The sequence below is a fragment of the Canis lupus genome, chromosome 21 (assembly GCF_011100685.1).
Source record: "Canis lupus familiaris isolate Mischka breed German Shepherd chromosome 21, alternate assembly UU_Cfam_GSD_1.0, whole genome shotgun sequence".
In the NCBI taxonomy this organism is placed as follows: domain Eukaryota; kingdom Metazoa; phylum Chordata; class Mammalia; order Carnivora; family Canidae; genus Canis; species Canis lupus.
The window spans coordinates 11,874,031-11,898,559 of NC_049242.1; the positions used below are offsets into that span (position 1 = coordinate 11,874,031).

General features: G+C 39.7%; 1 protein-coding gene across 1 annotated transcript in view; it reads left to right on the top strand.

Moving 5' to 3' along the window:
• Positions 1-24,529, top strand: part of RAB38 (RAB38, member RAS oncogene family) — a 55,545-nt gene that overhangs the window by 9,246 nt on the left and 21,770 nt on the right. Inside the window, exon 2 of the mRNA XM_038568354.1 lies at positions 14,234-14,514. Within this exon, the coding sequence (XP_038424282.1) occupies positions 14,234-14,514 (281 nt within the window). The remainder of the gene's footprint in view (positions 1-14,233; positions 14,515-24,529) is intronic.

Here is a 24,529-nt window from a genome sequence, read left to right on the forward strand (position 1 = left end):
TCCCTCTATGAGTGGCCATGTCTTCTTCACGATGCATCAGGACTACTGTAGCAGCTTCCTAATACCGACCCTTCCTCAAGCTTTCCCCCACGTTGATTTGTAATCCACAGAGGTGAGGACTTTTGAACATGGCCTCATTCTCCTTTTTGGCATTCTTCAGTGGATCCCCATTACTTTCAGAATTAGAGGCTAAACTTTACCATGAAATTGAGGTCACTCATTCCAGTCCCATTTTACATACCTCTGACTCTTGACCATTCCACACATCTTACTATGGCTTCAATTCACCTACCTCACCCTCTGTGTTATGGCTCATATGGTTGTCAGTGGCTAAATACACTTTCTTCTTTTCACTTAGATGACTCCTATGGATTCTTGGTCACTCAACCCGTCTCACCTCTTTTAAGAAATGTCTGTTGAGCCCATGTGCCCATGGGAGGCACTGTTTCTCTGTTCCCATAATAGCCATGCTTTTCGTGGATTTGAAGCCTTCTACTACTTCTCTGGAATGTCTTTTTCTTCCAATCTATAACCCCAATTCTAACATAGTCCTTGGTAATCAGCAGGTCCTCAGTGAGTGTTCATTCAGAAGTTTTCTAGTCAACTATCCATCATTGCTTCAATTCCAAGATATATCATTGATCTAAAAATTTCTCCAGTAAAACAAAAAAAAATAGAGCTTCATAATTTTATGAATATTAATGTATTACAAGTGCATACATTGTAAAATTGATAAATATGGTAGTCACTTTTCTTACATTGGCATTCTGTCTCATTTTTTCACCATAAAAATTGGGGAGCCACCCTAAAGACCATTCTTAAAAGCTGCACTTCATCATTTAACCAAGTCTTCGTAATTTGGAATGAAGTGTCATTCATCTGGAGGTCAAATGGCAAAGCTATCTTTATGATTTTTTGATACATTAGATGGAGTAATAATTTTGAAGGGTAATTTTCACAGAGTTAAGATCTTGAGAGCTCATTAAACCAAGCTCTGCACTGAAAGGGAAAAGGGAGGGGGTTTGTATTAGCTTCTCAGGCTTTTAGAGCTAGTTAATGGTAGAACTGGAACAAGAGTACAGGCATCTCTGGTTTACTAATGATGAGATTTGAAGAATTGATTTTTTAAACACTAGATGTTTTGATATAGTCTTAAGCACTGAGACAGACAATAATTGAATTTAGTGGGCACCCAGTCCTATGGAAATTCATGCAATGAAGAAGAGAAGATGAAGAGACTGGGAACATCCAGAGACATCCATGGTCTGGCTCAAATAACATTTGTAATATTTTCCTCTGCTCTCCATTATGAGGCTAAGAATCTGGCCTTTTTTTTTTTTTTTTTTTGCCTCCTAGTTCACACCCCAAGTTCACTGCCTCTGAGACTTTGTTCCTGCTCTTCCTGCTGGTTCACATGCCCTTCCATTTGTTTCCACATATCCAAATCCTATCAAATGTTTGAGATCTACCTGGAAGGGCAACTCTTCTATAAAGACTTCTATAATTCTCTCATTCTTCTTCCCTTGAATTGCATGCAACCTTTTTTTTTCTCTCTCCCTGTAGCACTTCTTCCTTCAGCCGTGTATTAAGAGTTATTTCCTAGCTTCCCAGATATGCCTGGTGTGGCTTAGCTGGCCTTGCCATAAGTTGTGACATAGTTTAATTAAATGACTGTGGAGTCAGCAAAGAGGTAGAGAAGGAGAAAGCATTATACAGGGGAGAACCAAACAAGGGAAACCAAGTTAATAGTTTCAAATATCTGAGAGAAATCAGAATTATTTCTTTGTGCTGAGTCCCTACTTTTCGTAGTCTCTGTTAGCCTGATACATTATTTAACCTGTCTTCCTCATCAGCCTTACACAAAACTGCTCTCTCAAGAAAAGGAATGAAAAACTTTGCTTCTTATGGAGCTCCTCAGCCTAATGGGGACAAAGGAAATATCCATTGTCGAACGGGTCCACACAATTTGGAATCCAACTTCTAGGGCAAAATTTAAAGTAAATTGACAAGTTATTTGTCAATTTCCCTACAATGTAATGTGTTATTAATAGCCATCATTGTTGAGTGTCAGGCATGATACTGTGTGTTTTTATGTATCATTTCACTTATTGCTCACAATGAGCAGATCCGGCGGGTCCTGTTACTAGCCCCATCACAGAGCCGAGAGAACTATGCTTAGATGAGTTAGAAAACACATAGGCAAGGACAAAAAACATGTAAAACTTTTCAAAAATCATACAGGTCATGAGGGATACTGCTGGGTAGGAACAGATTTGTTGGCTATTTTCTGACTACTCCATTTCTACTGTTTCCTGAGTGTGATACAGCAGTGCAGTCATTTTCACATTCCTGAGATTAAGTTGAATTTAGAAGATACACACTATATATTTTAAAGGAATAATTTATAATTTTTAGAATCTTTATATTTTTGGATAGAGCTAAGAATTAAATGAGCTGAATTCTTTGCACATATCACTGCTGAGACCAGAGGGTTGGCTTGGCTTAATAACAACTTTTTTTTTTTTTTTAAGATTTTATGTATTTATTTGAAAAAGAGAGCATGAGTGGAGAGGGGATATGGGGTGGGAGAAGAAAGGAAGATGGGGAAGCAGACTCCCTGCTGAGCAGGGAACCCTTCATGGGTCTGGATCCCAGGACCCTGAAATCATGACCTTAGCTGAAAGCAGACGCTTAACCAACTGAGCCACCCAGGTGCCCCAACAGCCATTTGAATATACTCCTTCTAGGCAGAAAAACCACAGTGACTATGGGGTGCAAGTCTCTAGTTTGAAAATTAAAGGTAAGAATAGTTTTGACGCTTGATGGTATTGGAATAAAAATTAAGTCTTGTGTAGGATAGAGGGGGAGGTATATGTGTGTATGTGCATGTGAGTTTTAAACTTAAAGAAAACAGCACTCTAGACTCTAGAGGCTAGAGCAGAGGTACTCAGACTTCTTAGGTGTCAAAGTAATTTTTTCATGGTGCCTCTAGGTCAATAGGATTAACAGGCCAAGTTCTATGTAGTCAGTAGTTAGCACCAAACAATTCAATAAGTATTTTGTTCTAACAACTTAGTAGCCATTTGAAAAAAAATTGAAACACAAGTTTAAAATTTTTTCATTACATTTTTAATAATTTTAATTATTTACTATTGGCATATATGTGCCTTTGGGCCATGGGACAACATCACAAAATTTTGAGTCAGAATAGACATCAACACTCTCATTTCCTGTTTCACATGACTCTTGCTTTTTTTTTTTTTTTTTTTTGTAAAGACTTTATTTGACAGAGAGAGAGAGAGCACAAGCAGGGGGAGTGGCAGATAGAAGGAGAGGGAGAAGCAGGCTCTCCATGGAGCAGGGACCCTAACGTAAGGCTGGATCCCAGGATCCTGGGATCGTGACCTGAGCCGAAGTCAGACCCTTAACCGACTCAGCCACCCAGGCCCTTGAGTCTTGGTTTTTTTATCACCTAAACTGTGAAAACTCTAGTTTCGAAAAGATAAGATCACATCAGAAGGAATATAGCAGATCTAATGAGCTGTCTCAAGCTAGAAGTTCCTGAGATCAAGTTCCTTGATGGAGCTTGAGTACTGCTGTGTCTGGCTTGAGATTTTAAAATATCCTGTTTATCCTGTTGCACCCCTGTGGGTTCACTGACACACCCTAGAGCAACCTGGTACATGTTTCGGGAATTAGGGCTCTAGAGGAATCTGGAAATTCTTTAAGTGAAACCCTTAGAGTCTAGTCATAAATTTGTAAAAGTGTTATAACTCGTGAATTTTTTACTGTCTTGTGAGTTACTTATAAAAGTATCTTTGAAGGTAACTTAGAGGTGATGTCAAATGCTAAGTAATTCAAACGTACCTTTTTATGAATACATTTGAGCTTCTTGTTCAGTGGATATATTTTTAGGTTATTTGTTAGGCATTTGTTTAATTTGTTTAGGTGACAATATGGAATGCTGGTTTTTTTTTTTGTTTGTTTTTGTTTTTGTTTTTGTTTTTTTTCTCAATTTGTGCCAACCTCTCTTCTGTGACTTGGTTTCATTTCCTCCCACTATCCAGTATTGGACATTACATTATTCTCTATTCAAGTGAGTTATTTCATCTAATCTGAGTAGTGTTGGACCTCAGTCAAAATAAATTCTGACCAAAAAATCTGGGATAGTGGGGTACTAATTGTCTCTCTCTCTTTCTGTTTCTCTCTCTCCCTGCCCCCACAACAGCCTGAAATTTAAATATAGAATTTAATTAGAATATTCTGTTATTATTTTAAAAATAGGTCACTACAAATCATTCACCCTTCCTTTCCATAATGTTATTGTTTATTGACACCTGAAAAATCAATTGTTACTTTTTATGTCATCTTACTCTCACACACTTTGGCTTCATTCGACATACCCTATCTAGCTATGAACTGAGGGAACTAAAGAAGTTGTGGAAAGAGCTTGAGTGGTTCTGAACAGGGCAGGAGGGCAGATTATTTTTTTCAAGGTGAATCTTAAGAATGAGTGGGAGTTTAGTAGGCATAGATAACAAATGGGTTGGATGAGAGATCTTGCTTTCTTCAGTTCACTGTTCTCCCCACTGGGGTTCCCCCCTCACTAATAAGAAATTAGTGTTAGTTGTTGCTTCATTATGTAAAGAGTCCTTGTATTATAGTCCCCTTCTATCACACAGGTTTGTTGTGAATGTAGTAGCCTATGAGCCTCTCAGAGGGTGTGTGCTGTGGAGACATAGGGAACAGCATTGAGTAATTCAACAGTGGGCTCAAGGCGTCTCTGTGCAATCAGGGACATAGGCTGCAGAGATGTGCAGCATATAAAAAGCCATGCAAGATGGGGGGGGGGGTGGTGCTGCATAAATGGGCAAACAAGTGACACAGTCAGTGCTAGGTGAGTACAATGGAGGAAAGAGTTAAGAGTGGGGTCAAGTTAGTCAGAAAGCTCCAAGAAGTAGGCCTTGGTACAACCTTGAAGAATAGTTAGGGTTTAGTTAGGTAGAGGGGAAGGGAATGGATCTGTTCCAGCAGGAGTGAAGGGTACCCTGGAGTGAGTGTGAATGAAAGCAAGAAGAGAAATTTAGAGGAAAGCCAGGCAAGGCATGGTTTCAGGCACGAGGATCCTCAGTCTGAGGATTAGCCTTTAACTTGTAGATCAAGGTATGCAACTTTGAAAATCCCATAGGAGCCCAGAGGGTAACGTACATGAACTCTTTTGTCTACCTGACAAACTCTTACTCATCTTTTGATGAGTTTCTCCCTGAAAAATCTGTTCCCAGTTTAGGACCACTCAAGCTACTGCTCCTTGTTTTCCTAGGAAGTGGGAACACAGCTTCCCCATAATCCTGGATCACGTTTTGTTTCTCTACAAAACTCCACTTATAGCTAAGTGAATAAGCTGGAACAAGCCCAGTGTGTTAAAGAGTATTTTGATGCAAAAATAAACAAACATGGGATCCTAGGTAACCATTTGGAAGAGGCTTATAGTAAGAAAAACAGATCAGTAGCAACAACTTTAAAATAAAATTATATCAATTTCATTAAATTCTAAATATTTTGTTAGAGTTATTTTTATAAAATGGATGCAATTATACACATTTAAATTTAAGACAGTGTTTTTGTGGTATATGACAATGCAAAAGGAATAGCATCTGAGCAAATTATCTTTCCTTTAAAATTGGGTGTTTGGTACTAGTTAGCTCAAATAAAATAAACTAGCTTCTAGACATCACTCTTATTATGTGAACTTGGTAGTTCTATATGCTCTGAATTTTCAAGAAATTCCAATATCTGTCTTATTAGAGATCTTCCTATTTTTAAAAAGATATATTTATTTATTTGAGAGAGAGAGAGAGAATGAGAGAGAACACACCAGTGTGGGGAGGGGCAGAGGAAGAGAATCTCAAGTAGACTGACTCCCCATTGAGCTTAGAATCTGATGCAGCATTTATCCCATAACCCATAAAATCATGACCTGAGTTGAAACCAAGAGCTGGAGGTTTAACTGACTGAGCCACTCAGACATGCCTAGAGATATTCCAATTTATGACTGTTGGAAAATAGGTCAAATTGCCTTAATTTTGTGTGGGTCATAGAACATGTTAGCAGCCCAACCACCAGTTTGTGGCATCTGCTGTTAGTGTGGTGGCTCTCTGAATGTGTTTAATTATGGAAATGATAGGATGAAAATAGAGCTTTGGAAGGTGAATTTGGCAGAGGCATATAGAAATTAAAGTACCAGTTAGCTCTCCAGACCTGACCATCCTCTGGAACTTCAGCATTATATACACAACTGCCTACTCAACATATCAGCCTAATAGATGTCTCAAACTTAATGTATCAGAGTCCTGATCTACTTCCACAAAACCTGCACCTCCAAAGTCTTCTTTAAAAAAAAAAGATTTTATTTATTTATTCATGAGAGACACAGAAAGAGACAGGGGTAGAGACATAGGCAGAGAGAGAAGCAGGCTCCATGCAGGAAGCCTGATGTGGGACTCGATCCTGGGACTCCAGGATCACACCCTGAGTCAAAGGCAGGTGCTAAACTGCTGAACCACCCAGATGTCCCCCCAAAGTCTTCTCTATCTTAGCTACTAGCAACTCTGTACTTTTGATTTTTTTAAGCCAAAAGTTCTGGAGTCCTGCTGGAATCATCTCATATTCAACGTCTCTCCTCTATTATCTTGATTACCAGTTATATCCAGGAAGCAACCAATCTTCACCACCTTTCACCATCACCATGTTGGTCTATATCATTGTTTCTTGCCTGGATTATTGTCTCCCCACTTCCAACCTTGACTCCTATAGGTCATTCCTTAATGCGACAACCATAGTATCCATTTAGTCCTGCCCCTGATCATGTTTCTAATCTGCTCACAGTCCTTCACTGCTTTCCTCTCTCATGCAGAATAAAAGGCAACCTTCATATAATGGCCTGAAATTAGCTCCCCTCTGGACCTTGAGGTCCGCCTGCCTCAATATATACTCTTCCTCTTGCTCTATCCTCTCCAACAGAGACTCCTTGATCTTCTCTAAACACTTAACCGACACATTTGTGCCTCAGAGTCTTTGTTGATGTTGTTCTGTCGAAAACACTCTTCTCCTAAATATCCATATGGCTTTCTCCTTTACTTCTTTTTGGTCTTTACTTAAGGGACACTTTTTCTGTGGGCCTTCATCATCCATCCTGCTTAATTTTGCCTTCACCCCCACATACCATATTCTCCTTTCCTACTTTATTTTTCTTCCTAACACTTAACCAGCTAGTGTAGCGTTATGTGTACCTTACCAACTTTTTATCTCTTGCTGTTAGAATGTAAGATTCATTAGAACAAGGCCCTTTAATTCTGTTTTCTAGTTGCTAGAATAGAGCCTGAAAAATAATAAGGATTCAAAACTTTGTTCTTCAGTGAATGGATGGGATGAGATGAGGCGATCCTCCCTATAGTGGTGATGATGAAGGCAAGAGACATGGCAGAGGGTGACTCTTAACATCTTGTTAAGCCTGCATGTATCTGCTGGGAAAGGGGGGGAGAATCAGGGGCTATTCCTTCACTCAGTGAGGCCTTATTGAGTACTCACTGTATACTAACTGCTCAAGATACTTGTCATGGGGGCTGCTGAAAGGTGGTTCTGGCTAGGGGGAGCTTGTAATTTTGTGAGCGAAGATTACACATGGCTAATGCCAGTATGTCAGCATAGGTGATTTGGAAAAAAAAAAAAAAGTGATGGTTTGATGTGTTTCTGCTGCTTGCTTGGTGGGGCAAAGTAGGGAAGAGAGAAGATGAATGAGTTTCAAAACGATGGCCAGAGGGTCAGATGGGCTCTTAAAAACTGGAGGAAACCTATTCACGAGGATGTCCTCCAAACTCTGAGTCTAGTCTGTGGGTTTCCCTGAGTCTTCAAAACTAGTTAAGCTATTTTAAGTTCAGTGTCCATTTGGCCATCACAGTCATTAGATAGATTTGTTTTCTTCTAGATTCCTGTCCAAAGTCCATATATACTTTTGGATTCATCTTCCTGCCTTTCATACTATTATTTCCGAGATATAAAGAGAGTATCTTGGTAGTACTCTTAACTCTCTGGATTATGCCGTGACCCAAAACATATGTTATTTTGAATAGAGTAAATTGATTCCAAGAGATTATTTTTTAAGAGGATGAGAATGATTACAAAAACATAACGTTCCAGTGTCAAACTTGTTACAACAGATATGCACATAACCCTTTCAGAATGTTAATTTTCTCCACTATTGATTATTTACTGGAAATGAGAGTATAACATAGAGTGAGTGTATTAGTACATAGCACTAGTTCGTGAATACATGATGATGTTGTATTTTAGAGGAAGAAAGAACTTTAATTTCAGTTTATTTCTACAATAGTACCTTGAGTTTTTATTCTATCATACAAGTAGAGAAGAGGCCTCAGATTCGCAACATTAAAATATGATCAAGGCACCTGGGTGGCTCAGTCAGTTAAGCATCTGACTCTTGATTTTGGCTCAGGTCATGATCACAGGGTTGTGAAGCCTAAGATATTCTGTCTCCCTCTCCCTTTGCCTCTCCACCAACCCCTGCTCACATTCTCTATCTTTAATATATATATTTTTTCAATTTGCTCTTTAGGATTTTACAGTACCATGGTGGAGATATATAGATAATATAGCATGACAAATATGAATAATGTAGGATAAAGAAGATGCTGTGGGAAAAGGAGTTATTAGTTTCAGCTGGGGGGCCAGGGAAAGTTGCACCAATATAATGACATTTCAGGGCACAATTGCAGTTTGCAAAGGATTTCATGGAGCAGAGTAGGAGGAAAGATGGAGAAGGAATTCAGGCTTTGGGAACAGAGGTATGAAAAGGCAAGAAAATCCGGTGAGTACTGTAGAATGTGTTTTAGGAAGAATAAGTAATCCAGTGAGGCTTGGCTGTGGAGTATGTTGAAGGAAGTGACAGAGGGGTTTGGAAAGGTGATTGGAGCCAAAATCTCCTTACGTGCAGTGTTAATAAAGGTGTCTGTTTTTAAGCGTGTAAGAGTCAGTAAGGGCTAAAGCAGTAGAGCGCACTGTTAATGCTTACATTTTGAAAGTGAATTCTCCTAGAAATAGAGTTTTAAGACTTCACCTAGGGAGTGCTTAAAAACAGATTCCTGGGCCCCACAGAAAACTAGCACAGTAAAAATCTCTGAAGAGCAGGGCCCAGGAATGGGTATTCTAGAAATACCTAAGGTGATTTTTCTTTTTGGCTTTATTGAGGTATGATTGGCATATAACATATACATTTAAGCTGTACAACATGATGGCTTGATATTCTTATATATTTCAAAAGTGATTATCACAATAGAATGAATATCTCTATCACCTTACATAATTACTGTTTTTTGGTATGTGGTGAGAACATTTAGGAACTACTCTCTTAGCAACTTGCAAGTATATAATACAATATTACTAACTATAATCACCATACTGCACATTAGATCCCCAGAACTTATTTATCTTAGAACTGGAAGTTTATACCCTTTGGCTAACATCTCCCTGTATTTCTTTCTCCCAGTCCCGGCAACCACCTTTCTACTTTATGTTTCTACAAGTATGTTTTTGTTGTTGTTGTTGTTCTGTTTTTTAAGAGAGAGCACCTGAGCGGTGGGGAGGAGGCAGGGAGGGGCAGAAGGAGAGGGAGAGAGAGAATCCCAAGCGGGCTCCATGCTCAGCATGGAGCCCAGTGCGGGACTCGATCTCATGACATGAACTGAAATCAAGAGTCAGACGCTTAACGGACTGAGCCAACTAGGTGTCCCTACAAGTTTGGCTTTTTTGGATTCCACATATAAGGGAGATCATACAGTATTTTTTCTCTCTGACTTATTTCATCTAATACAATGCTCTCATTCCTTTTGTCCATGTTGTCGCAAAAGTCAGGATTTCCTTCCTTTCCATAGCTGATACTATTCCACTGTATGTATATGACATGTTTTCTTTATTCATTCCTCCACTGATGGACACTTAGGAGGTTTCTAAGTCTCAGTCCTTACGAACAATGCTGCAGTGAACATGGAGTGCAGACAGCTCTTGAAGGTAATGATTTCATTTCCTTCCAATGTATGCCCATCTGGTGATCTCTTATGAGAATGTCTGAACACCTGTGTTTATATTTATATTTATTTTAAGGGAGAGCAGGGGTAATGGAGCTGAGATGCTGGGAGTCTCAGTTAGGGAGCTATCAGGGCTCCCAGTGAGGGCCTGAATGGGAGCAGTGGCAGTGCTGATGGTGGGGGAGGGCCAATCACAACCTGCTTCTAAAACAGAAACATTGGTAGGATGTTGGAGACCCGTTAGGCAGCGGGGTGAAGAAAGAGTCAGAAGGTGACATAAAGGTACTAGGGGGGCAATATTACTAGTGATGTCGAGAACTGGAGGGAACACTGGGTAGTAGCAGGTGGAGAGCTGGATGCCTGCATCTGAGGAGGTTGATGGGAGAGGTGGCCAGAGGCAGTAATGAATTTCATTTCAGGTATCTTATCTACTCCCTATTTTACCAATGATGAAAATTGAGGCTCAGAATGATAAAATGACTCATCTGAGCTCACAGAGCTAGTAGGTTAGTGGTAGAGTGGTAAGAGAATGTGCCCAGTCTAACAGAAAACCCAACTCACTTCCTTCTGTTGTTTCTATGTCTATGTAGAAGATTCCCAGCTTGGTTATGCCCACTGAGAACATCTATAGAGTACTAATTACCAAGTGAAAATACCATTAAATACACATTATAGCTGTATTGCTTGTGTATATTTTTAACTGAGTCTGTGAAACCAAATGGACCATTTAAGGCTATTGGGGCAGAGGGCCAAGCGTTGATTTACTAGGAATATTTTAACTCTAGATGCAGAAAGCAGAAAGGGAACTTAGAGGTCAGCCAGAACAAATTCATTTTACAGGTGAGAAAACAGTTTCAAAAAGAGAAATGCATTTGTCTAAGGCTGCACTTGTAACCAATGATTAAAATGAAGACCCATGTCTTCTGACCATTCGATTTATTGCCTTCTGCAGCAAGATTGTCCAAATTATTACAGCAGCCATTGTATTAACTTTTGTGATTCAGTTCATTGCTTTGTCATTTAACTTTCCTGGAAGCTGACACTGAATCATGAGTCACATCGACATGGCCATGGATGTATGTGTAGAGCCTAAGAGAAATGGGAACCTACATGATGAATCAGATCATTTTTGGTGCAGGCATTCAGTATGACACTTCCTAGTATAGAAGTTCCTTAAGGGCAAAAGATATGTATTTGCAGCACAAAATACGGAGCCTGGACCTATTAGCTATTCAGTAAATGTGTGTTGAATGAGTGATATAGCCCCACTGGGAATTTTTGAACTATGGTTTTTTTTTTGTTTGTTTGTTTCTGTTTTTGTTTTTGTTTGTCTTAATTACCTGTGATAAATTCATTAGGTCTCTACAATGCCCATATGTAGGCATTCATGGAAAGTCACCTGGTTCTCATTCTTTAATAAGAAACAACAGAGAGACTATCAGCTGACAAAGGAAGGATAAAATGTGAGCTCTGGAAACGCCCTTGTCTGAATGTGACCTCCTGCCAGAACACTGGAAATACAGACTTTTCAAGTCAGCAGGCCCAGTGACCTCAATATACATTTTTCTCTTTGTTTCTGATCTGGCACACTTGCCCTCACAAACTCAAACACACACAGAGGCATACACACAAACACACAGATGTCCTTTTTGAATTCCTCCAGAGGTGTTAAGCCGATATATTGCTTTTTTGCTTAGTCTTAAAAATGACCCTTTGCCATATATTTGAACTGTAAAGGTCTTCCTTCTTGAAGATATCCTTATTCTACTATGAAAACCTCTGGACAAGCAGATTATTGAATAACCCATGACTTTGCTTTTCATCTGATTAGTTCTCTGCAAGGGATCATAAGACAACTGTACAAAGCCTAGAGGCCTTCAGAGTCCTGAATGATCACAGAAGGCTTTTTTCTCCCGTCTTCCCGAAATGTCATGGCCATCCTGAGCAGTATCAAAGGGGATCACTGTTTGTATTAGGAACTAAAAAAAGAAAGTAAAAGAAATTTAAAATTCATTTGGGAGAAATGAAAGTTCATCTGCGGGTTGTGTGTCATATGAAGAGCATTATACCACTTTCTTTCATTGGCTAGACAATTGTGGAGGAGTACAAAGAAAGGCTTCTATGGTAAATCCTGTGTAAGAGATGTTTTAGGATCATCATGTGCTGGCCCTTACAGGATGCTCTTCTCTCCAGTGATACATGCGTGGGCACACAGCTCACCCGCTAGGGCAGAACCTTGATCTGCATCCATTTTTACTAAGTGCTCGTGGATCATGTCCTCCAAATCTGTAATGCTCATGCCCATGTGAATGTAACAACCTGCCAAAGTATTTGTTAATGTGAATAAAAACTCAGCATCACAACACGTTGTGCTCAAAGTTAAGTGTGAAGTGTTCTTAGAGCTGTTGACCTGGATATTCTTAGATACCTGCCAGTTTTGGCATTTTATTCTTTTTTGCAACAAATTGGCTTATTAAATACACACCTTGCTTTGTTTTAATTTATATAACTTTCTAAGACTCTTACCATAAATAAATGACCAAATCAGAAGAAAAGGCCTTTGTCTTGTCCTATACTTCTGGAGTTTTGGGTTAAAAAGAAATAAACCCCGCCTTCATTAGCTCCTGTCTTCAGCTACTATTAGTGGCTAGAGTTACAAGCAATAGGATTCATTTCATCAGCCGAAATCCCAGTAATTTTTTTGTCATAAACTCTGCTCTGGAACTCTGATTTCATATTGTCTTTCTTAATTTTTAACATGCTGGAGAAAGGCAGGGAAATCTCAAGGGCCAGTTAGTTCTAAGGTCCCGTGCTGGGCGCTTTCCATATGTTGATTCATTTCATCCACACCACAGTCCTGTGAGGTACACATTCTTGCTGCCATTTTGCAGATGAGGAAGGCTAACCTTAGAGTGTTTAACAAACTGGCCAACATTTACTTAAAAAATGAAGAATCAGAGCAAAAGTGATTCTGATTGGTCTGAATAAGACCAATGCCTGCCTACCTAAATCCATCCTTCCTTCCTTCCTTCCTTCCTTCCTTCCTTCCTTCCTTCCTTCCTTCCTTCCTTCCTTCCTCTCTCTTTCTGTTTCTCTCTTTTTCTCTGTCAGAAGACTTTTCTTATTCAATAGATTGTAGAGTACTTAAGGGTAGAGGCCATCTAGTTTATTGTTGTATTCCAAGCAGGTAGTCCAGAAACTGGCATCAATGTAAATATCTGTTTTCTGTTCAGTTGAGTTGAGTGTGACCCTCTTGGTATGTAAGCCTGGAGGAGAGATAGTCAAAGACTAATGGTTTAGTAGTTGAGAGTATTCAATGTTGGCAAATGACTATGGGCTCTGGATTCACGAAGTTCAGATTTGCATTCCAGCTCCAAAGCTCATCATCTGTATACTTTGAACAAGTTATTTAGCCTCTTGAGGTCCAACTTTTTCACTGTAAAATGGAGATAGTAATTCTACCTTTATAATTACTTATGAAAACTGCATTTTTGATGGTTATTAAATATAAATAAATGCCAACCAACACTACCCTTAATTGGAATTGACTGTGGGCACCTTTTAACATATTTCATAATTTAGGTATGTTTGTTATGTTTATAATTTATAATCTATCACTCCACTAAAACGTAAGCTCTATGATGGCAGAGATTTTCACATTTTAATCATTGTATCCCAAGTACTTAAAACAGTATTGTCCAGTAGAATATCCAGTGATAATGGAAATGTTCTATATTGGAGTTGTCTAATTCTGTAGCCACTGGCCACATGTGGTTACTAAATACTTGAAATATGGGTAGCTAGTGTGACTGAGGAACTGAATTTTAAACTGTATTTAATTTTAATTAATTGAAGCCTAAGTAGCTGTTTGTGGCTAGTGGCATGCTGTTCTAGCACAGTTCTAGAACACTACATGCTATAAGAAAATACTTGTTAAATGAACAAATCCCTTCCAGATTCAAAGATGAAAAACAAAGCTGCGTGATTGTATCTTCCGCTTACTCTTTAAAGATAGATACTGAGGCACTTTACTGAGTGATCTGCTCGTATAATAAAGGCCTCATGAGGTTCTGGTATGAAACTCAGTTTACAATTGTAATCAGGTTTTGATTTCTATTTCTTTTTGGTGTTAGGTCAAGAAAGATTTGGAAACATGACAAGGGTCTACTACCGAGAAGCTATGGGTGCATTTATCGTCTTCGATGTCACCAGGCCAGCTACATTTGAAGCGGTGACAAAGTGGAAAAATGATTTGGACTCCAAGTTAAGTCTCCCTAATGGCAAACCAGTTTCAGTGGTTTTGTTGGCCAACAAATGTGACCAGGGGAAGGACGTGCTCATAAACAATGGCCTGAAGATGGACCAGTTCTGCAAGGAGCATGGTTTCGTAGGATGGTTTGAAACGTCAGCAAAGGTAATGTGACCTTAAAGGATTAACTTACTAGGCAAGATTCCCACAGAAAGTAATCATATCATCATCAGCATCATTATAATGATACTCATATGTGTTTGTCTAGTGGTTTATGGTTCCCAAATTGCTTGAAGCTCTTTCTGATTTCAAGGGGATGAGTGGGCAGGGTAGAAATTACTATCCACAATTTAAGATGATCTTGGCTAAGAGGGCAAAAAGTGACCTGGACATGGTCATAGTGATAATAGCTAATAACTTTGTTTGTTTATGGAGTGCTTATTATATGTCAGGCATGTTTTATATGCACATTCTCATCGAGTCCTCACACAGCCCTATGAGGTAAGTATGATTTTTAGAATGAATGAAAGAAATGGGTTCACATGCAGTGTCACTACCTTATCCCATGTATTAATTAATTTATGCCATCAACATTTAATATGATCCTCTGCCAGGAATTGTGCTTTGCCCTAGAAATGAAAAGATGGCAAGAACGCAGAGCTGTCACATTGGGAATACTGGCATAGTGGAGTAAGAAAGTAGATGGCAAGTGAAGAACATCGTGTGGTTTGGCACTGTTCACTCTCCTGGATGACAGAGGAGTAGCAGGGAGTGGGGCAGAGTCAGGGCTGGAAGATGAAGAATCTGATGTGGCATGATAAGTATATTATTCTTCCCATTATGCCCCAGGCTGCTATCTCATTTGTCAGATGTGTGGCTTTTGCTCTACTCCCTTTGTTTTTGCTTTTATTTTTGCATGTCAGTATCAGAGAGAGAGAGAAAAGTTTTTACGGTAAATTTTGAAAGTTAAAAAAAAAGCAAATTAGAAAAGTAAATGTATTTCACTGTATTTTTTTGCTGTTTTTGGTGGGCATATAAATATATTTTACATTAATATATTTTTAATGTACATATTTTAAATAAAACATAAATATATGTATATTTATATAAATATAAAATATATGAAAATTTATATATAATTTATAAATAAGTTGTATGTTGAAATATATTATTTATATAATATGTATCTTTTATATATAAATGTGGAAATATATTTTACATTATTAGGATTACATTCTGCATAGTTTTATATCATAATTTTCCTATTTTTATGTATTTGTGGAAAACATATTTAAGACTTATGGAGCATAGGCACTGGGCTAGGTATTTGGAATTCAGCTGTGAATAAGATAGATATTGTCTCTCTACTTCTGGAAATCACACTAAGGCCTTATTGTAAACATTTATGCAATCATTAAAGAACGGTTTGAAAATATAACGAATGTCATTCAAATAGACTGAGGAGGACTCTTTGACCCGTTTTATGCTAGAGAGCAGAATGGTCAGATTTTCCCAGGGACTAGGGAAAGACGGGAGGCAAGTCAATCTGGAAACAGAGTAGTCATTGCGTTCCTATGGGAAAATACCAAGGCTTTGAACAAGGATAAATGCTATAGGGATTGGAAAGAAATACCTGATTTGAGACTCTGACTGAAGTTTATTTTTGGTTTTTTAAATATTTTATTTAAATTCAATTTCCCAACATATAACATAACACCCAGTACTCATCCCAATAAGTGCACTCCGTAGCGCCATCAACCAGTCACCCCATCCCCCCACCCTCCTCCTTCAAGTTGATTTTTTTTAAGATTTCATTTATCTCTTTGAGAAAGAGAGAGAGAGAAGAGAGAGAGAACACAAGCAGGGGGAAGGGGCAGAGGAAGGAGGGAGAAGCAGATTCCCTTCTGAGCAGGGAGCCCAGAATAGGGCTCTATCCCAGGACCTGGAGATCCTGGAGATCATGACCTGATCCAAAGGTAGAAGCTTAAGTAACTCAGCCACCCAGGCACTCCTCAATGAAGTTTGAACACCATCAGGGATTAAGCAACTGCTTGGGTTGGGGGATGATGGCGATGGAGAGGAGGATGGTGGTGTCACTTTTCGGTCATAGTTGGGATATTCTTTTATTCTGGCCATGTCCTGGACAGTTTTGGTGCCTGCCTCCTTTCAGTCATGTCTCTGAGCTGACCTGAGTCTGGAAGTTGCTACTTCCAGAAGTTCCTGGGGGTTTTGCCTTCCTTCTTGGCACACTAGAATGCTTTTCTCCTTCTCTCTTCCAAAACCCTTTGTTTCCCCTATTTCTTAGGATTTTTCCTTGGATTCAGGACATAGTATCCATCATTTGCTGCCATCTTTCTACTTTTCTTGTCATTGAATCTTTTTGATTTGTTTGTTTGGGGTATGATTCTTGTAAAGAGAGAAATGTAGAGCAAACTCACAGGTCTGATGAGGTTACAGAATTTGAGAAATACTACTTTGTTTTTTTTAAAAATGCAGGGCTTGAACTCATGGCTCTGAGATCAAGACCTAAGCAGAGATCAAGAGTTGGCTGCTTAACTGACTGAGCCACCCAGGTGCCTTAGAAATAGGACATTTTTTATAGTTTAATTTTCGGACATTCTTCTGGCTTTTTCATTTTAAATTGCAAAATGTATGTGAATTCACCTATTCCCCTTATTTCTTAGCTCCACACTCAGTTTTGTTCTATGGCTTCTGCATATCCCTTCACGTTTCTTTCTTTCAAAAGAATTGCTCTCCTGCATGCAAACTCTAGGTACAGGGGTAGAAGAAGAGGATTTTACAGAACTTCTTCTCTTAATAGATTACTTTACATCTGAAGGGTAAACTGAAATGAGTGACTTATATCTATATGGTGAGGGAGTCTTCCATCACTAATTCACTCATTCATTCATTCATTCATTCATTTATCCAACAAATGTTATTAAACACCTCTTCTGTACCAGGCTTTGGAAATACAAAGATGTATAAAACAGACAAAATCTTGACCTCATGGATAATGATAACAAATAATAAAATGTAAGTAAAATATATAGGGTAGGATAGGGGATGTGGTAGCCAGAGAGAGAGAGAGAGAGAGAGAGAGAGGAGGAAGAAAGAAAAGAAAAGACCTATGAATTTGTAGGGAGGGCTGAAGTTGCTTGTGGACCAAAGGACCTCCTAGACATTTTCTTTTACCTCACTCTGACATTTCTTGCTCAACCACGGCATTCAAACTCTGCTTAAGAGCATGAGGTTCATTAACTTAAGGCCTGACTGACCCACTGTACTTAGGGGATTTTTAATCCTCCAAATCCCTGCCAGTGTAAACTTTGAAGAGAAGCTTTGTACAGAGAGAGGGTGGAGGGATTTCACAAGCCTGAAGTGTGCTGAAATGCTAAAAAGGGTACAAGGCCTCATTGTACTGCATTCAATGTCATCTTCCCTCCAAACATACCGCTATTGAGGTTGTCCTGAAAGTCTTAATAATGAACATGTCTTCCCAATGCCAGGTTAGTATTCAAAGTTAACATCTAGAATCTCAGGAACAATACTGCAGCATTGACACTGGAGTGTCAAACTGCTCAAAAAGTCTTTTTAAAAGACCTCTGATAAAACTCTGCTTAATTTCTGAGGCTAGTATTACAGCATTTACAAAACAGGCCCAGACCAGACTGTCTACCTGAAGACAAGATGGAAGCATTTGGATACTGTGATCCACTGCTTCTTTGATTACAATGTTTGGGATCAGGGAGCATTTCCCATAGAGATCTTAGTCTAAGAAAGTGAATCTACTAATAATTAAAGTCCTTTTGTGTGATCCCATAATCATTCAGTCTGGTCATCGACATCTGATTTCCTTTTTTTTTTTTTTTTTTTAAAGTCTCTAAAACTTCGAATGAGCCAAAGGCCATCACCTTTGGCTTTGTCCCCATGGCCACATCCTGAAGCAACCCTGTATCCTGGCCATTTCTGAAGCTGAAACTTCCAGGGTGTTAGAAGACTTTGTCTTTGGGATTAGCTTCCATCTTGCTGCTGACACTCCTGCTGAGGGAAATTTGCTGTCTTGCTCTTCAGTCTTCTGGAAAACTTTCCAAGAGTTTTCTTTCCTTTCTTTTGTCTTTTTTTAAAAGATTTTATTTCTTTATTCATGAGAGACAAAGAGAGTCAGGCAGAGACATAGCAGAGGGAGAAGCAGACTCCTTGCAGGGAGCCTGATGCAGGACTCGATCCTTGGCCCCAGGATCACTACCTGAGCTGAAGGCAGGTGCTCAGCAGCTGAGCCACCCAGGCATTCCTCCATGAGAGTTTTCATGTTTCATTGCTATTGCTGGAACACTCATGGTAGCCTCTGACTATGAATTAGGAGAGAAAAAGTAAAATGTATGCTAGCTTGCATCTCTGATTTTTACACCATCTCTTCAAATATTAAAACCAAAGGAATAAAAGGGAAAACTCTCTTAAGTCGAATGTTCTTTAGTTTTCAACCTTTGCATTCTTGTCCTTTCTCAGCCATGTTTACTTGAATTCTACTTGCAGACTCACTAGGACCAGATAATGTATACTTGTGGTGATCACATGTCCCACTTTCCAAGGACACTCCTGCCTTATCCTACTGTCCTAGAATAATTATGATAACACCCCCATTCCTGGTTTGTAATTTAGATTTGCGCAGTCACCCCATAGATCAGGAGCTCTAGTACATCTCACTGCTAAAGTATGCTTTAACTCTAATAATGTCTATTTTATGCAGTCTTGTGCCCAAGCCAGTCTTTACTGGTAGATTTGTCTCTTTAGGATGACAGCCTTGGTCTGTTCTTGTTGGAGCATCCACAACATTGGGAGTCCTATCTTCTGGGCCCTTCTCAGTGGCCGATAGGGTCCTGCTACCTGCTGACCCATATATCTGTATGTTGTGTTGTTGCCTGAATCTCCACCAGTTGCTCCTTTAGGATTCACTTTCTGGCCACACCCGCCCATCTTTTAGGGTTGTCAAGAGCATTAAGGACATAATGTATATTTTATGCCTGATCACACATATACACCATACCTGCCCCTCAAACATAACGTCCCTATCATCTGTTCCCACAGCCCATCTGCTGGTGTAGATGTCACCATCCATACTTAGCTCTGATGCACACAACAGCAGCACTTGGTGGAAGGGTCTGTTTCTATATCTCAGTCCTTGCCAGGCTGTTCCACACTGCATTTATTGTGAGGGGGTCCATGTGTGGGTATGTTCAGAAACAGGACACCAGGAAAATGCCTTGGTGGATGGGAAGTAGTGGAACGGTAATATTTAGCCAGCGGTGGTGGTAGGAACCAAGGGCACAGAAAGAACCACAGTGCCCTTTCTTCATGCTCCCCTCCACCTCGTGCCCTACTCCTGGCAGATTTCTGTCCTATGTATAGTGACTTTTTAGCCCCACTCCCTTTCTCAGAATGTTCTCAAATCAATGAGTACTCCAGGAAGAAACTTTCTTACATTAAACTCCACTCAATTTTAGTCTCCCCCACCACCCCCCGCACAGTTAAAAAGAAAAATGCTGATGTGTGTCCTTCTGGGAGAAGGAGTATATTCAGTAGTGTTCTCTATAAGAAGTTATTCATTTTTTCAAGGAGGAGTTGGTGGTCCTTAATATAGTGGATATTTTTCATGTGTTTGGATTTCTAGCAATTAATACACGTTTGCTATCTTCGGGGAGCTTCTAGCCATAGCAGGCTTACCTCTTCAGGAAGAACCCATAAAACTTTCTTCTTTTACTTTCTTTGCAGCCAGAGCACAGGCATCTGACCTAGATTCCACCAGTCATACTGGTTGAGCAACTAGACGCAGAAGGTGCAAGTCAAAATCCACTTTTTGGTAGTGGGGTGCATGGGTGGAGGCAGAACAGGCATCAGTCCTTGGGAGACAGCAGAACTTGTGCCTGACCCAGAAAGAGAATCAGTGCTGGCCCCGGGGACAGTTGCATTCAAGTTGAGCTCCTTGAAGCTTCACAGATTTACAGGACCCAGTACTCCATGGTGGCTGGCAGCTGTGTCCTCATCAGGCTTGTTTTATGTGGGGTTTGAGTTTCTGGAAGCTTAGGCTTGAACCTCTTTATTTACACTGCTGAATAATTCTGCAAGCTACACAATATCCCTTGAATAAACTGTTTCATATTTAGCCAGCTTCAGATTCTGCATTTTGCCACTGAGAACCTGGATTAACACACATGGTCAAATACATTTGAGAAAGCCAACCTGAACAACTGCTTCTCTTATTGTGGGATTTCTCAGAACTTCGATATTCTAATGTACATTCTGAGTCTCCAGTAAGAACCATGGCTGTATTTTTTTTTATTTTTGCTCTATGTTAGCTTATGACAAGATTTTTCTGCATGTGAACCTCATTCAACAGTAGTCTGTACTGCATGGTGCTATGAACCTATGGAGTAGGCTTTATTATTATTTGCCATTTGAAAGAAAAAAAAGTTGAGACGTAGGTGACTTCCCTAAAGCTGTATAACTACTATCTTATTTTTATTTATTCTAACATACTCTTTTTGTTCTTTCACATGTTAACATTTCAAAATCAAAATATGCCCTAGAGCCAGTGTGGATTTCTAAAATAATGGTGTGCCAGACAAATAATAGCTTTTTCTAGTATCTCCTTCAAGAGGGGACTACATCATGCATCAGTTCCTAAATATATTTATCATGTAGAACACTTAAAAAAAAAAAGATTTTATTTATTTATTCATGAGAGACACAAAGAGAGAGAGAGGCAGAAACAGGCATAGGGAGATGCAGGCTCCTCCCCACTTAACCAAATAGAGGGACTTGCTTAATTTCTGGTCTAGATTTCTTATTTAAAGGGAAAGTTTTCTGTGTTTCATTGTTTACTGAGTTCTTTATTATTATTATTATTATTATTATTCAGGCTGAAATATGCAGCAATTAAAAAGTGACTAGTTTTTCTGGGAGCTGCTTGAAGAGTAGTATCACATAGCATTTATTTTATAGGCTTCTAGAAAATAGGCACTTAGAAACATAATGTACTTATACACTTTGGAAACGCATAGATAATTGCACCTGGGTATGGGTGGAGAGTCATTCTAATTCACTTTTTAATGGAGTAAATATAGAACACCATTAAAAAAAACCTTTTATTTTTATATTGGGTAGTAGGCCATCTCTGATTATTCCCATTTTTCAAATGTCAAGCCATGAAAATATTCTTGACAGTCACTAGTACATTCACTGATTCAACACAATTTGTATTGAGTGACTGTCCAGGTCTGTGCTGTGAATGATGTATATTAAGGCCTTTCTGAGTTCAAAGCATGCTATGAGGTACCAGCTCTTAAAGTGTCAGAATTTCCTATAGGAAATAGATATTCCAGGTTTTAGGCATCCATTGCCAAAGAATTTAGATGAGGTTGTAGGATGTGCCTTCACTGACTTACTTGCTTCTGGCACACTTAACCCTGGATTTTTAGCTCATTTGATTAGAGCTCTGTACTTAGGGACATAAAAGGAAGGGCCCCATCTGAAATCTAAAATTGGAAGAAAGTTAGAAGACATCATTTAAAGGACATGATGGCCAGGGGCCTGGGTGGCTAAATTGGTTAAGCAGCTGATTCTTGGTTTCAACTCAGGTCATTATCTCAGGGTCCTGGGATTGAGCCTTGTGTCAGGCTCTGTGCTCAGCAGGGACTCTGCTTGAGATTCTCTCTCCCTCTCTCTCTCCCTGCCTCTCTCCCTGCTCTGTCTCTCTCAAATGAAATCTTCAAATTATTTTTAAAAATAATGGAAATGGTGGTAGTACTTAATGGTCACAACTGTTTCATACTCCAGTCTGGAGTACAACCATTTGAATCATTGCTTCTGACAGATTCCTAATGCCCTACAATGAAAAATGGGAATGGTTTCTTAAGTTGAGAGTATCCTAAGTACAATATCCTCAAACTCAAACTACTTACCCTATTTAAGAATCAGTATAAATTAATAATAATATTTTAATTTTTATCTTTAGCTAAGTTGGTTCTCCAGAGGCTTTCTAGGTCTGTGCTTACAGCTGAAATTCAACTATGACTAAACCATTATAGGAAAGTAGTTATGGATCCTCAGAGGATATCATCATAGCTTGGTGTGCAGGAGGCACGGTGTGACATATGTCCTTCTCTCCTGCATGGTTCACATTTTCATTACTTAAAGCTTAGGTCTTCCCTATCTTATACTTGGACAATTTTAATAGTCCATCTCCAGACTTTGCCCATGGTAGTCTGTACTGCATGGTGCTAAAAGCTCAACCTACCGAAGATAATTCAAGATCTTCTGTAGGCTCTACTTCTTGATTCAAGTTTAGACACCTTTAAACAGGGGTCAGTGAACTATAGCCTGCAGCTCAAGTATAGCCTGCTGCCAATTTTGTAAATGAAGTGTTATTGGAACACAGTCATGCTCATTAATTTATGTTTCTGGAATCAGCTTTCCTCCTGGATCTTGATCTCCAACAGTGACTCCCTTCCCAAACTTCACACTTCCATATTCTTCTGGATCTCTACTTGAATATCTTCAGACAACTCTTCAAACCTTACACGTCTGAAACTGAATTCATTAGCTTTTCTGACCATTATATCACCTGATGCGGAGACCTCACATCCACCTGGACATCTAAGCCATGCACCCTTAGAACTAGGTCACTCACCCTTCAGAACTCCCCATTCCTGAGCATAGAAAACCCCACAGTGAGGTTCTTTCTTGCCCCTCCAGGCCTGCCTCTGGCTACCTTGACCCTCCATGTGTCCCCGAGTGATATGAAACTGCATCACATGCCCTGTTCACATCTTGCTATTCCTCCTGCCTGGGACATAGTTTCCTTCCTCTTCTTTCCTACAGTTATTCTCCTGTCTCTCAATTCTTCCTTCGGGACTCGGCTCAAGCACTCTCCATTACTGACTTTCAGGTAGTTGGCCCCATCCCTTACCACAATTATGTTAAGGTTCTTTCTTTGTGGGGCTGGTTCCTGCACTGTCCTGGGAAACCGTCCTGGTCCTTCACCAGCTCTGTGGCTTACACATGTAGAGTGGTCACTTGGTCAGAGGTCTGTGGTTATTGGACGGAGCTGAACTGTTTGCCACACTGCTATTCAAGGACTCTTTCAGAAGATTCTTTTACTGTATTATTCTTTCCTTATCCTTTGTTGGGGTATTTCTGTCCTTAGAGAGCTGTGCAGAAGCAGAAAAATTAATTTACTGCTGTATTTCCCAGGAGGACTCCCCATTATATAACTCCTTTCATCCAGAAAGCTCTATAGACACTTTGCACAGCAGGGAGGTTGTAGTGCCCTGCAGTGTGGAGGGGGAGCAGAGAAGGAAAATGAAGATGAAGGCAACAGCCCCCTCTTCAAGCCTTGGGCCACAGACTGGGAACTGCAGGACTGTCTGCTTGGTAATGCCACATAGCAGCCTGCAAGAATCACCCATGAGCCTGTAGATCTGATTATCCAGCTTATTCCTCCTTCACACCCCGGGACCACAGTTTAACAATTTTTTTCCTCATTGAAATTCCCAGCATCTTGTTTACATGCATCTCTCATTTTCTTCAGCTGCCATCATTTGAGCCATGAACAGTGGCTATCATATTGCTTTTTTTCTTGCAACTAGTAAAATGGAGTTCCAGAGAGGCTTTTCAGTGATTTTCATTGGAGAAACCATGCTAAGACTTCTAGTCCAGAACTTTATCCAGTGACAATACTTTCTTTTTTAAAGATTTATTTGTTTCTTTTAGAAAGGGAGTGAGAGAGCATGAGTGGGGGGAGAGGCAAAGGGAAGAGAGAGAGAATCTCATGCAGACTCCCCATTGAGTGTGGAGCCCAACTGAGGGCTCAATCCTGCGACCCTGACTCCATGACCTGAGCCAAAATCAAGAGTCGGACGCTCAACCGACTGAGCCACCCAGGCTTCCCCAGTGACAATGATTCTTCAAGAGTTGTACATGAGGAACTCCTGAGGAGCTTTCTAAGATTGCACATGGCTCAACCCTGCCCTGAGATGTCTGGAGGGGCACAGAATGTATGTTTTTGGAAAACAGTCCTTCGGCGATTGTGATATGCACCCTGGTTAAGACGCATTGTGTTATACTTTGTTCATTCATTCACTCATTTATTCATTCATTCATTCCTGAAGTATTCCTTGAA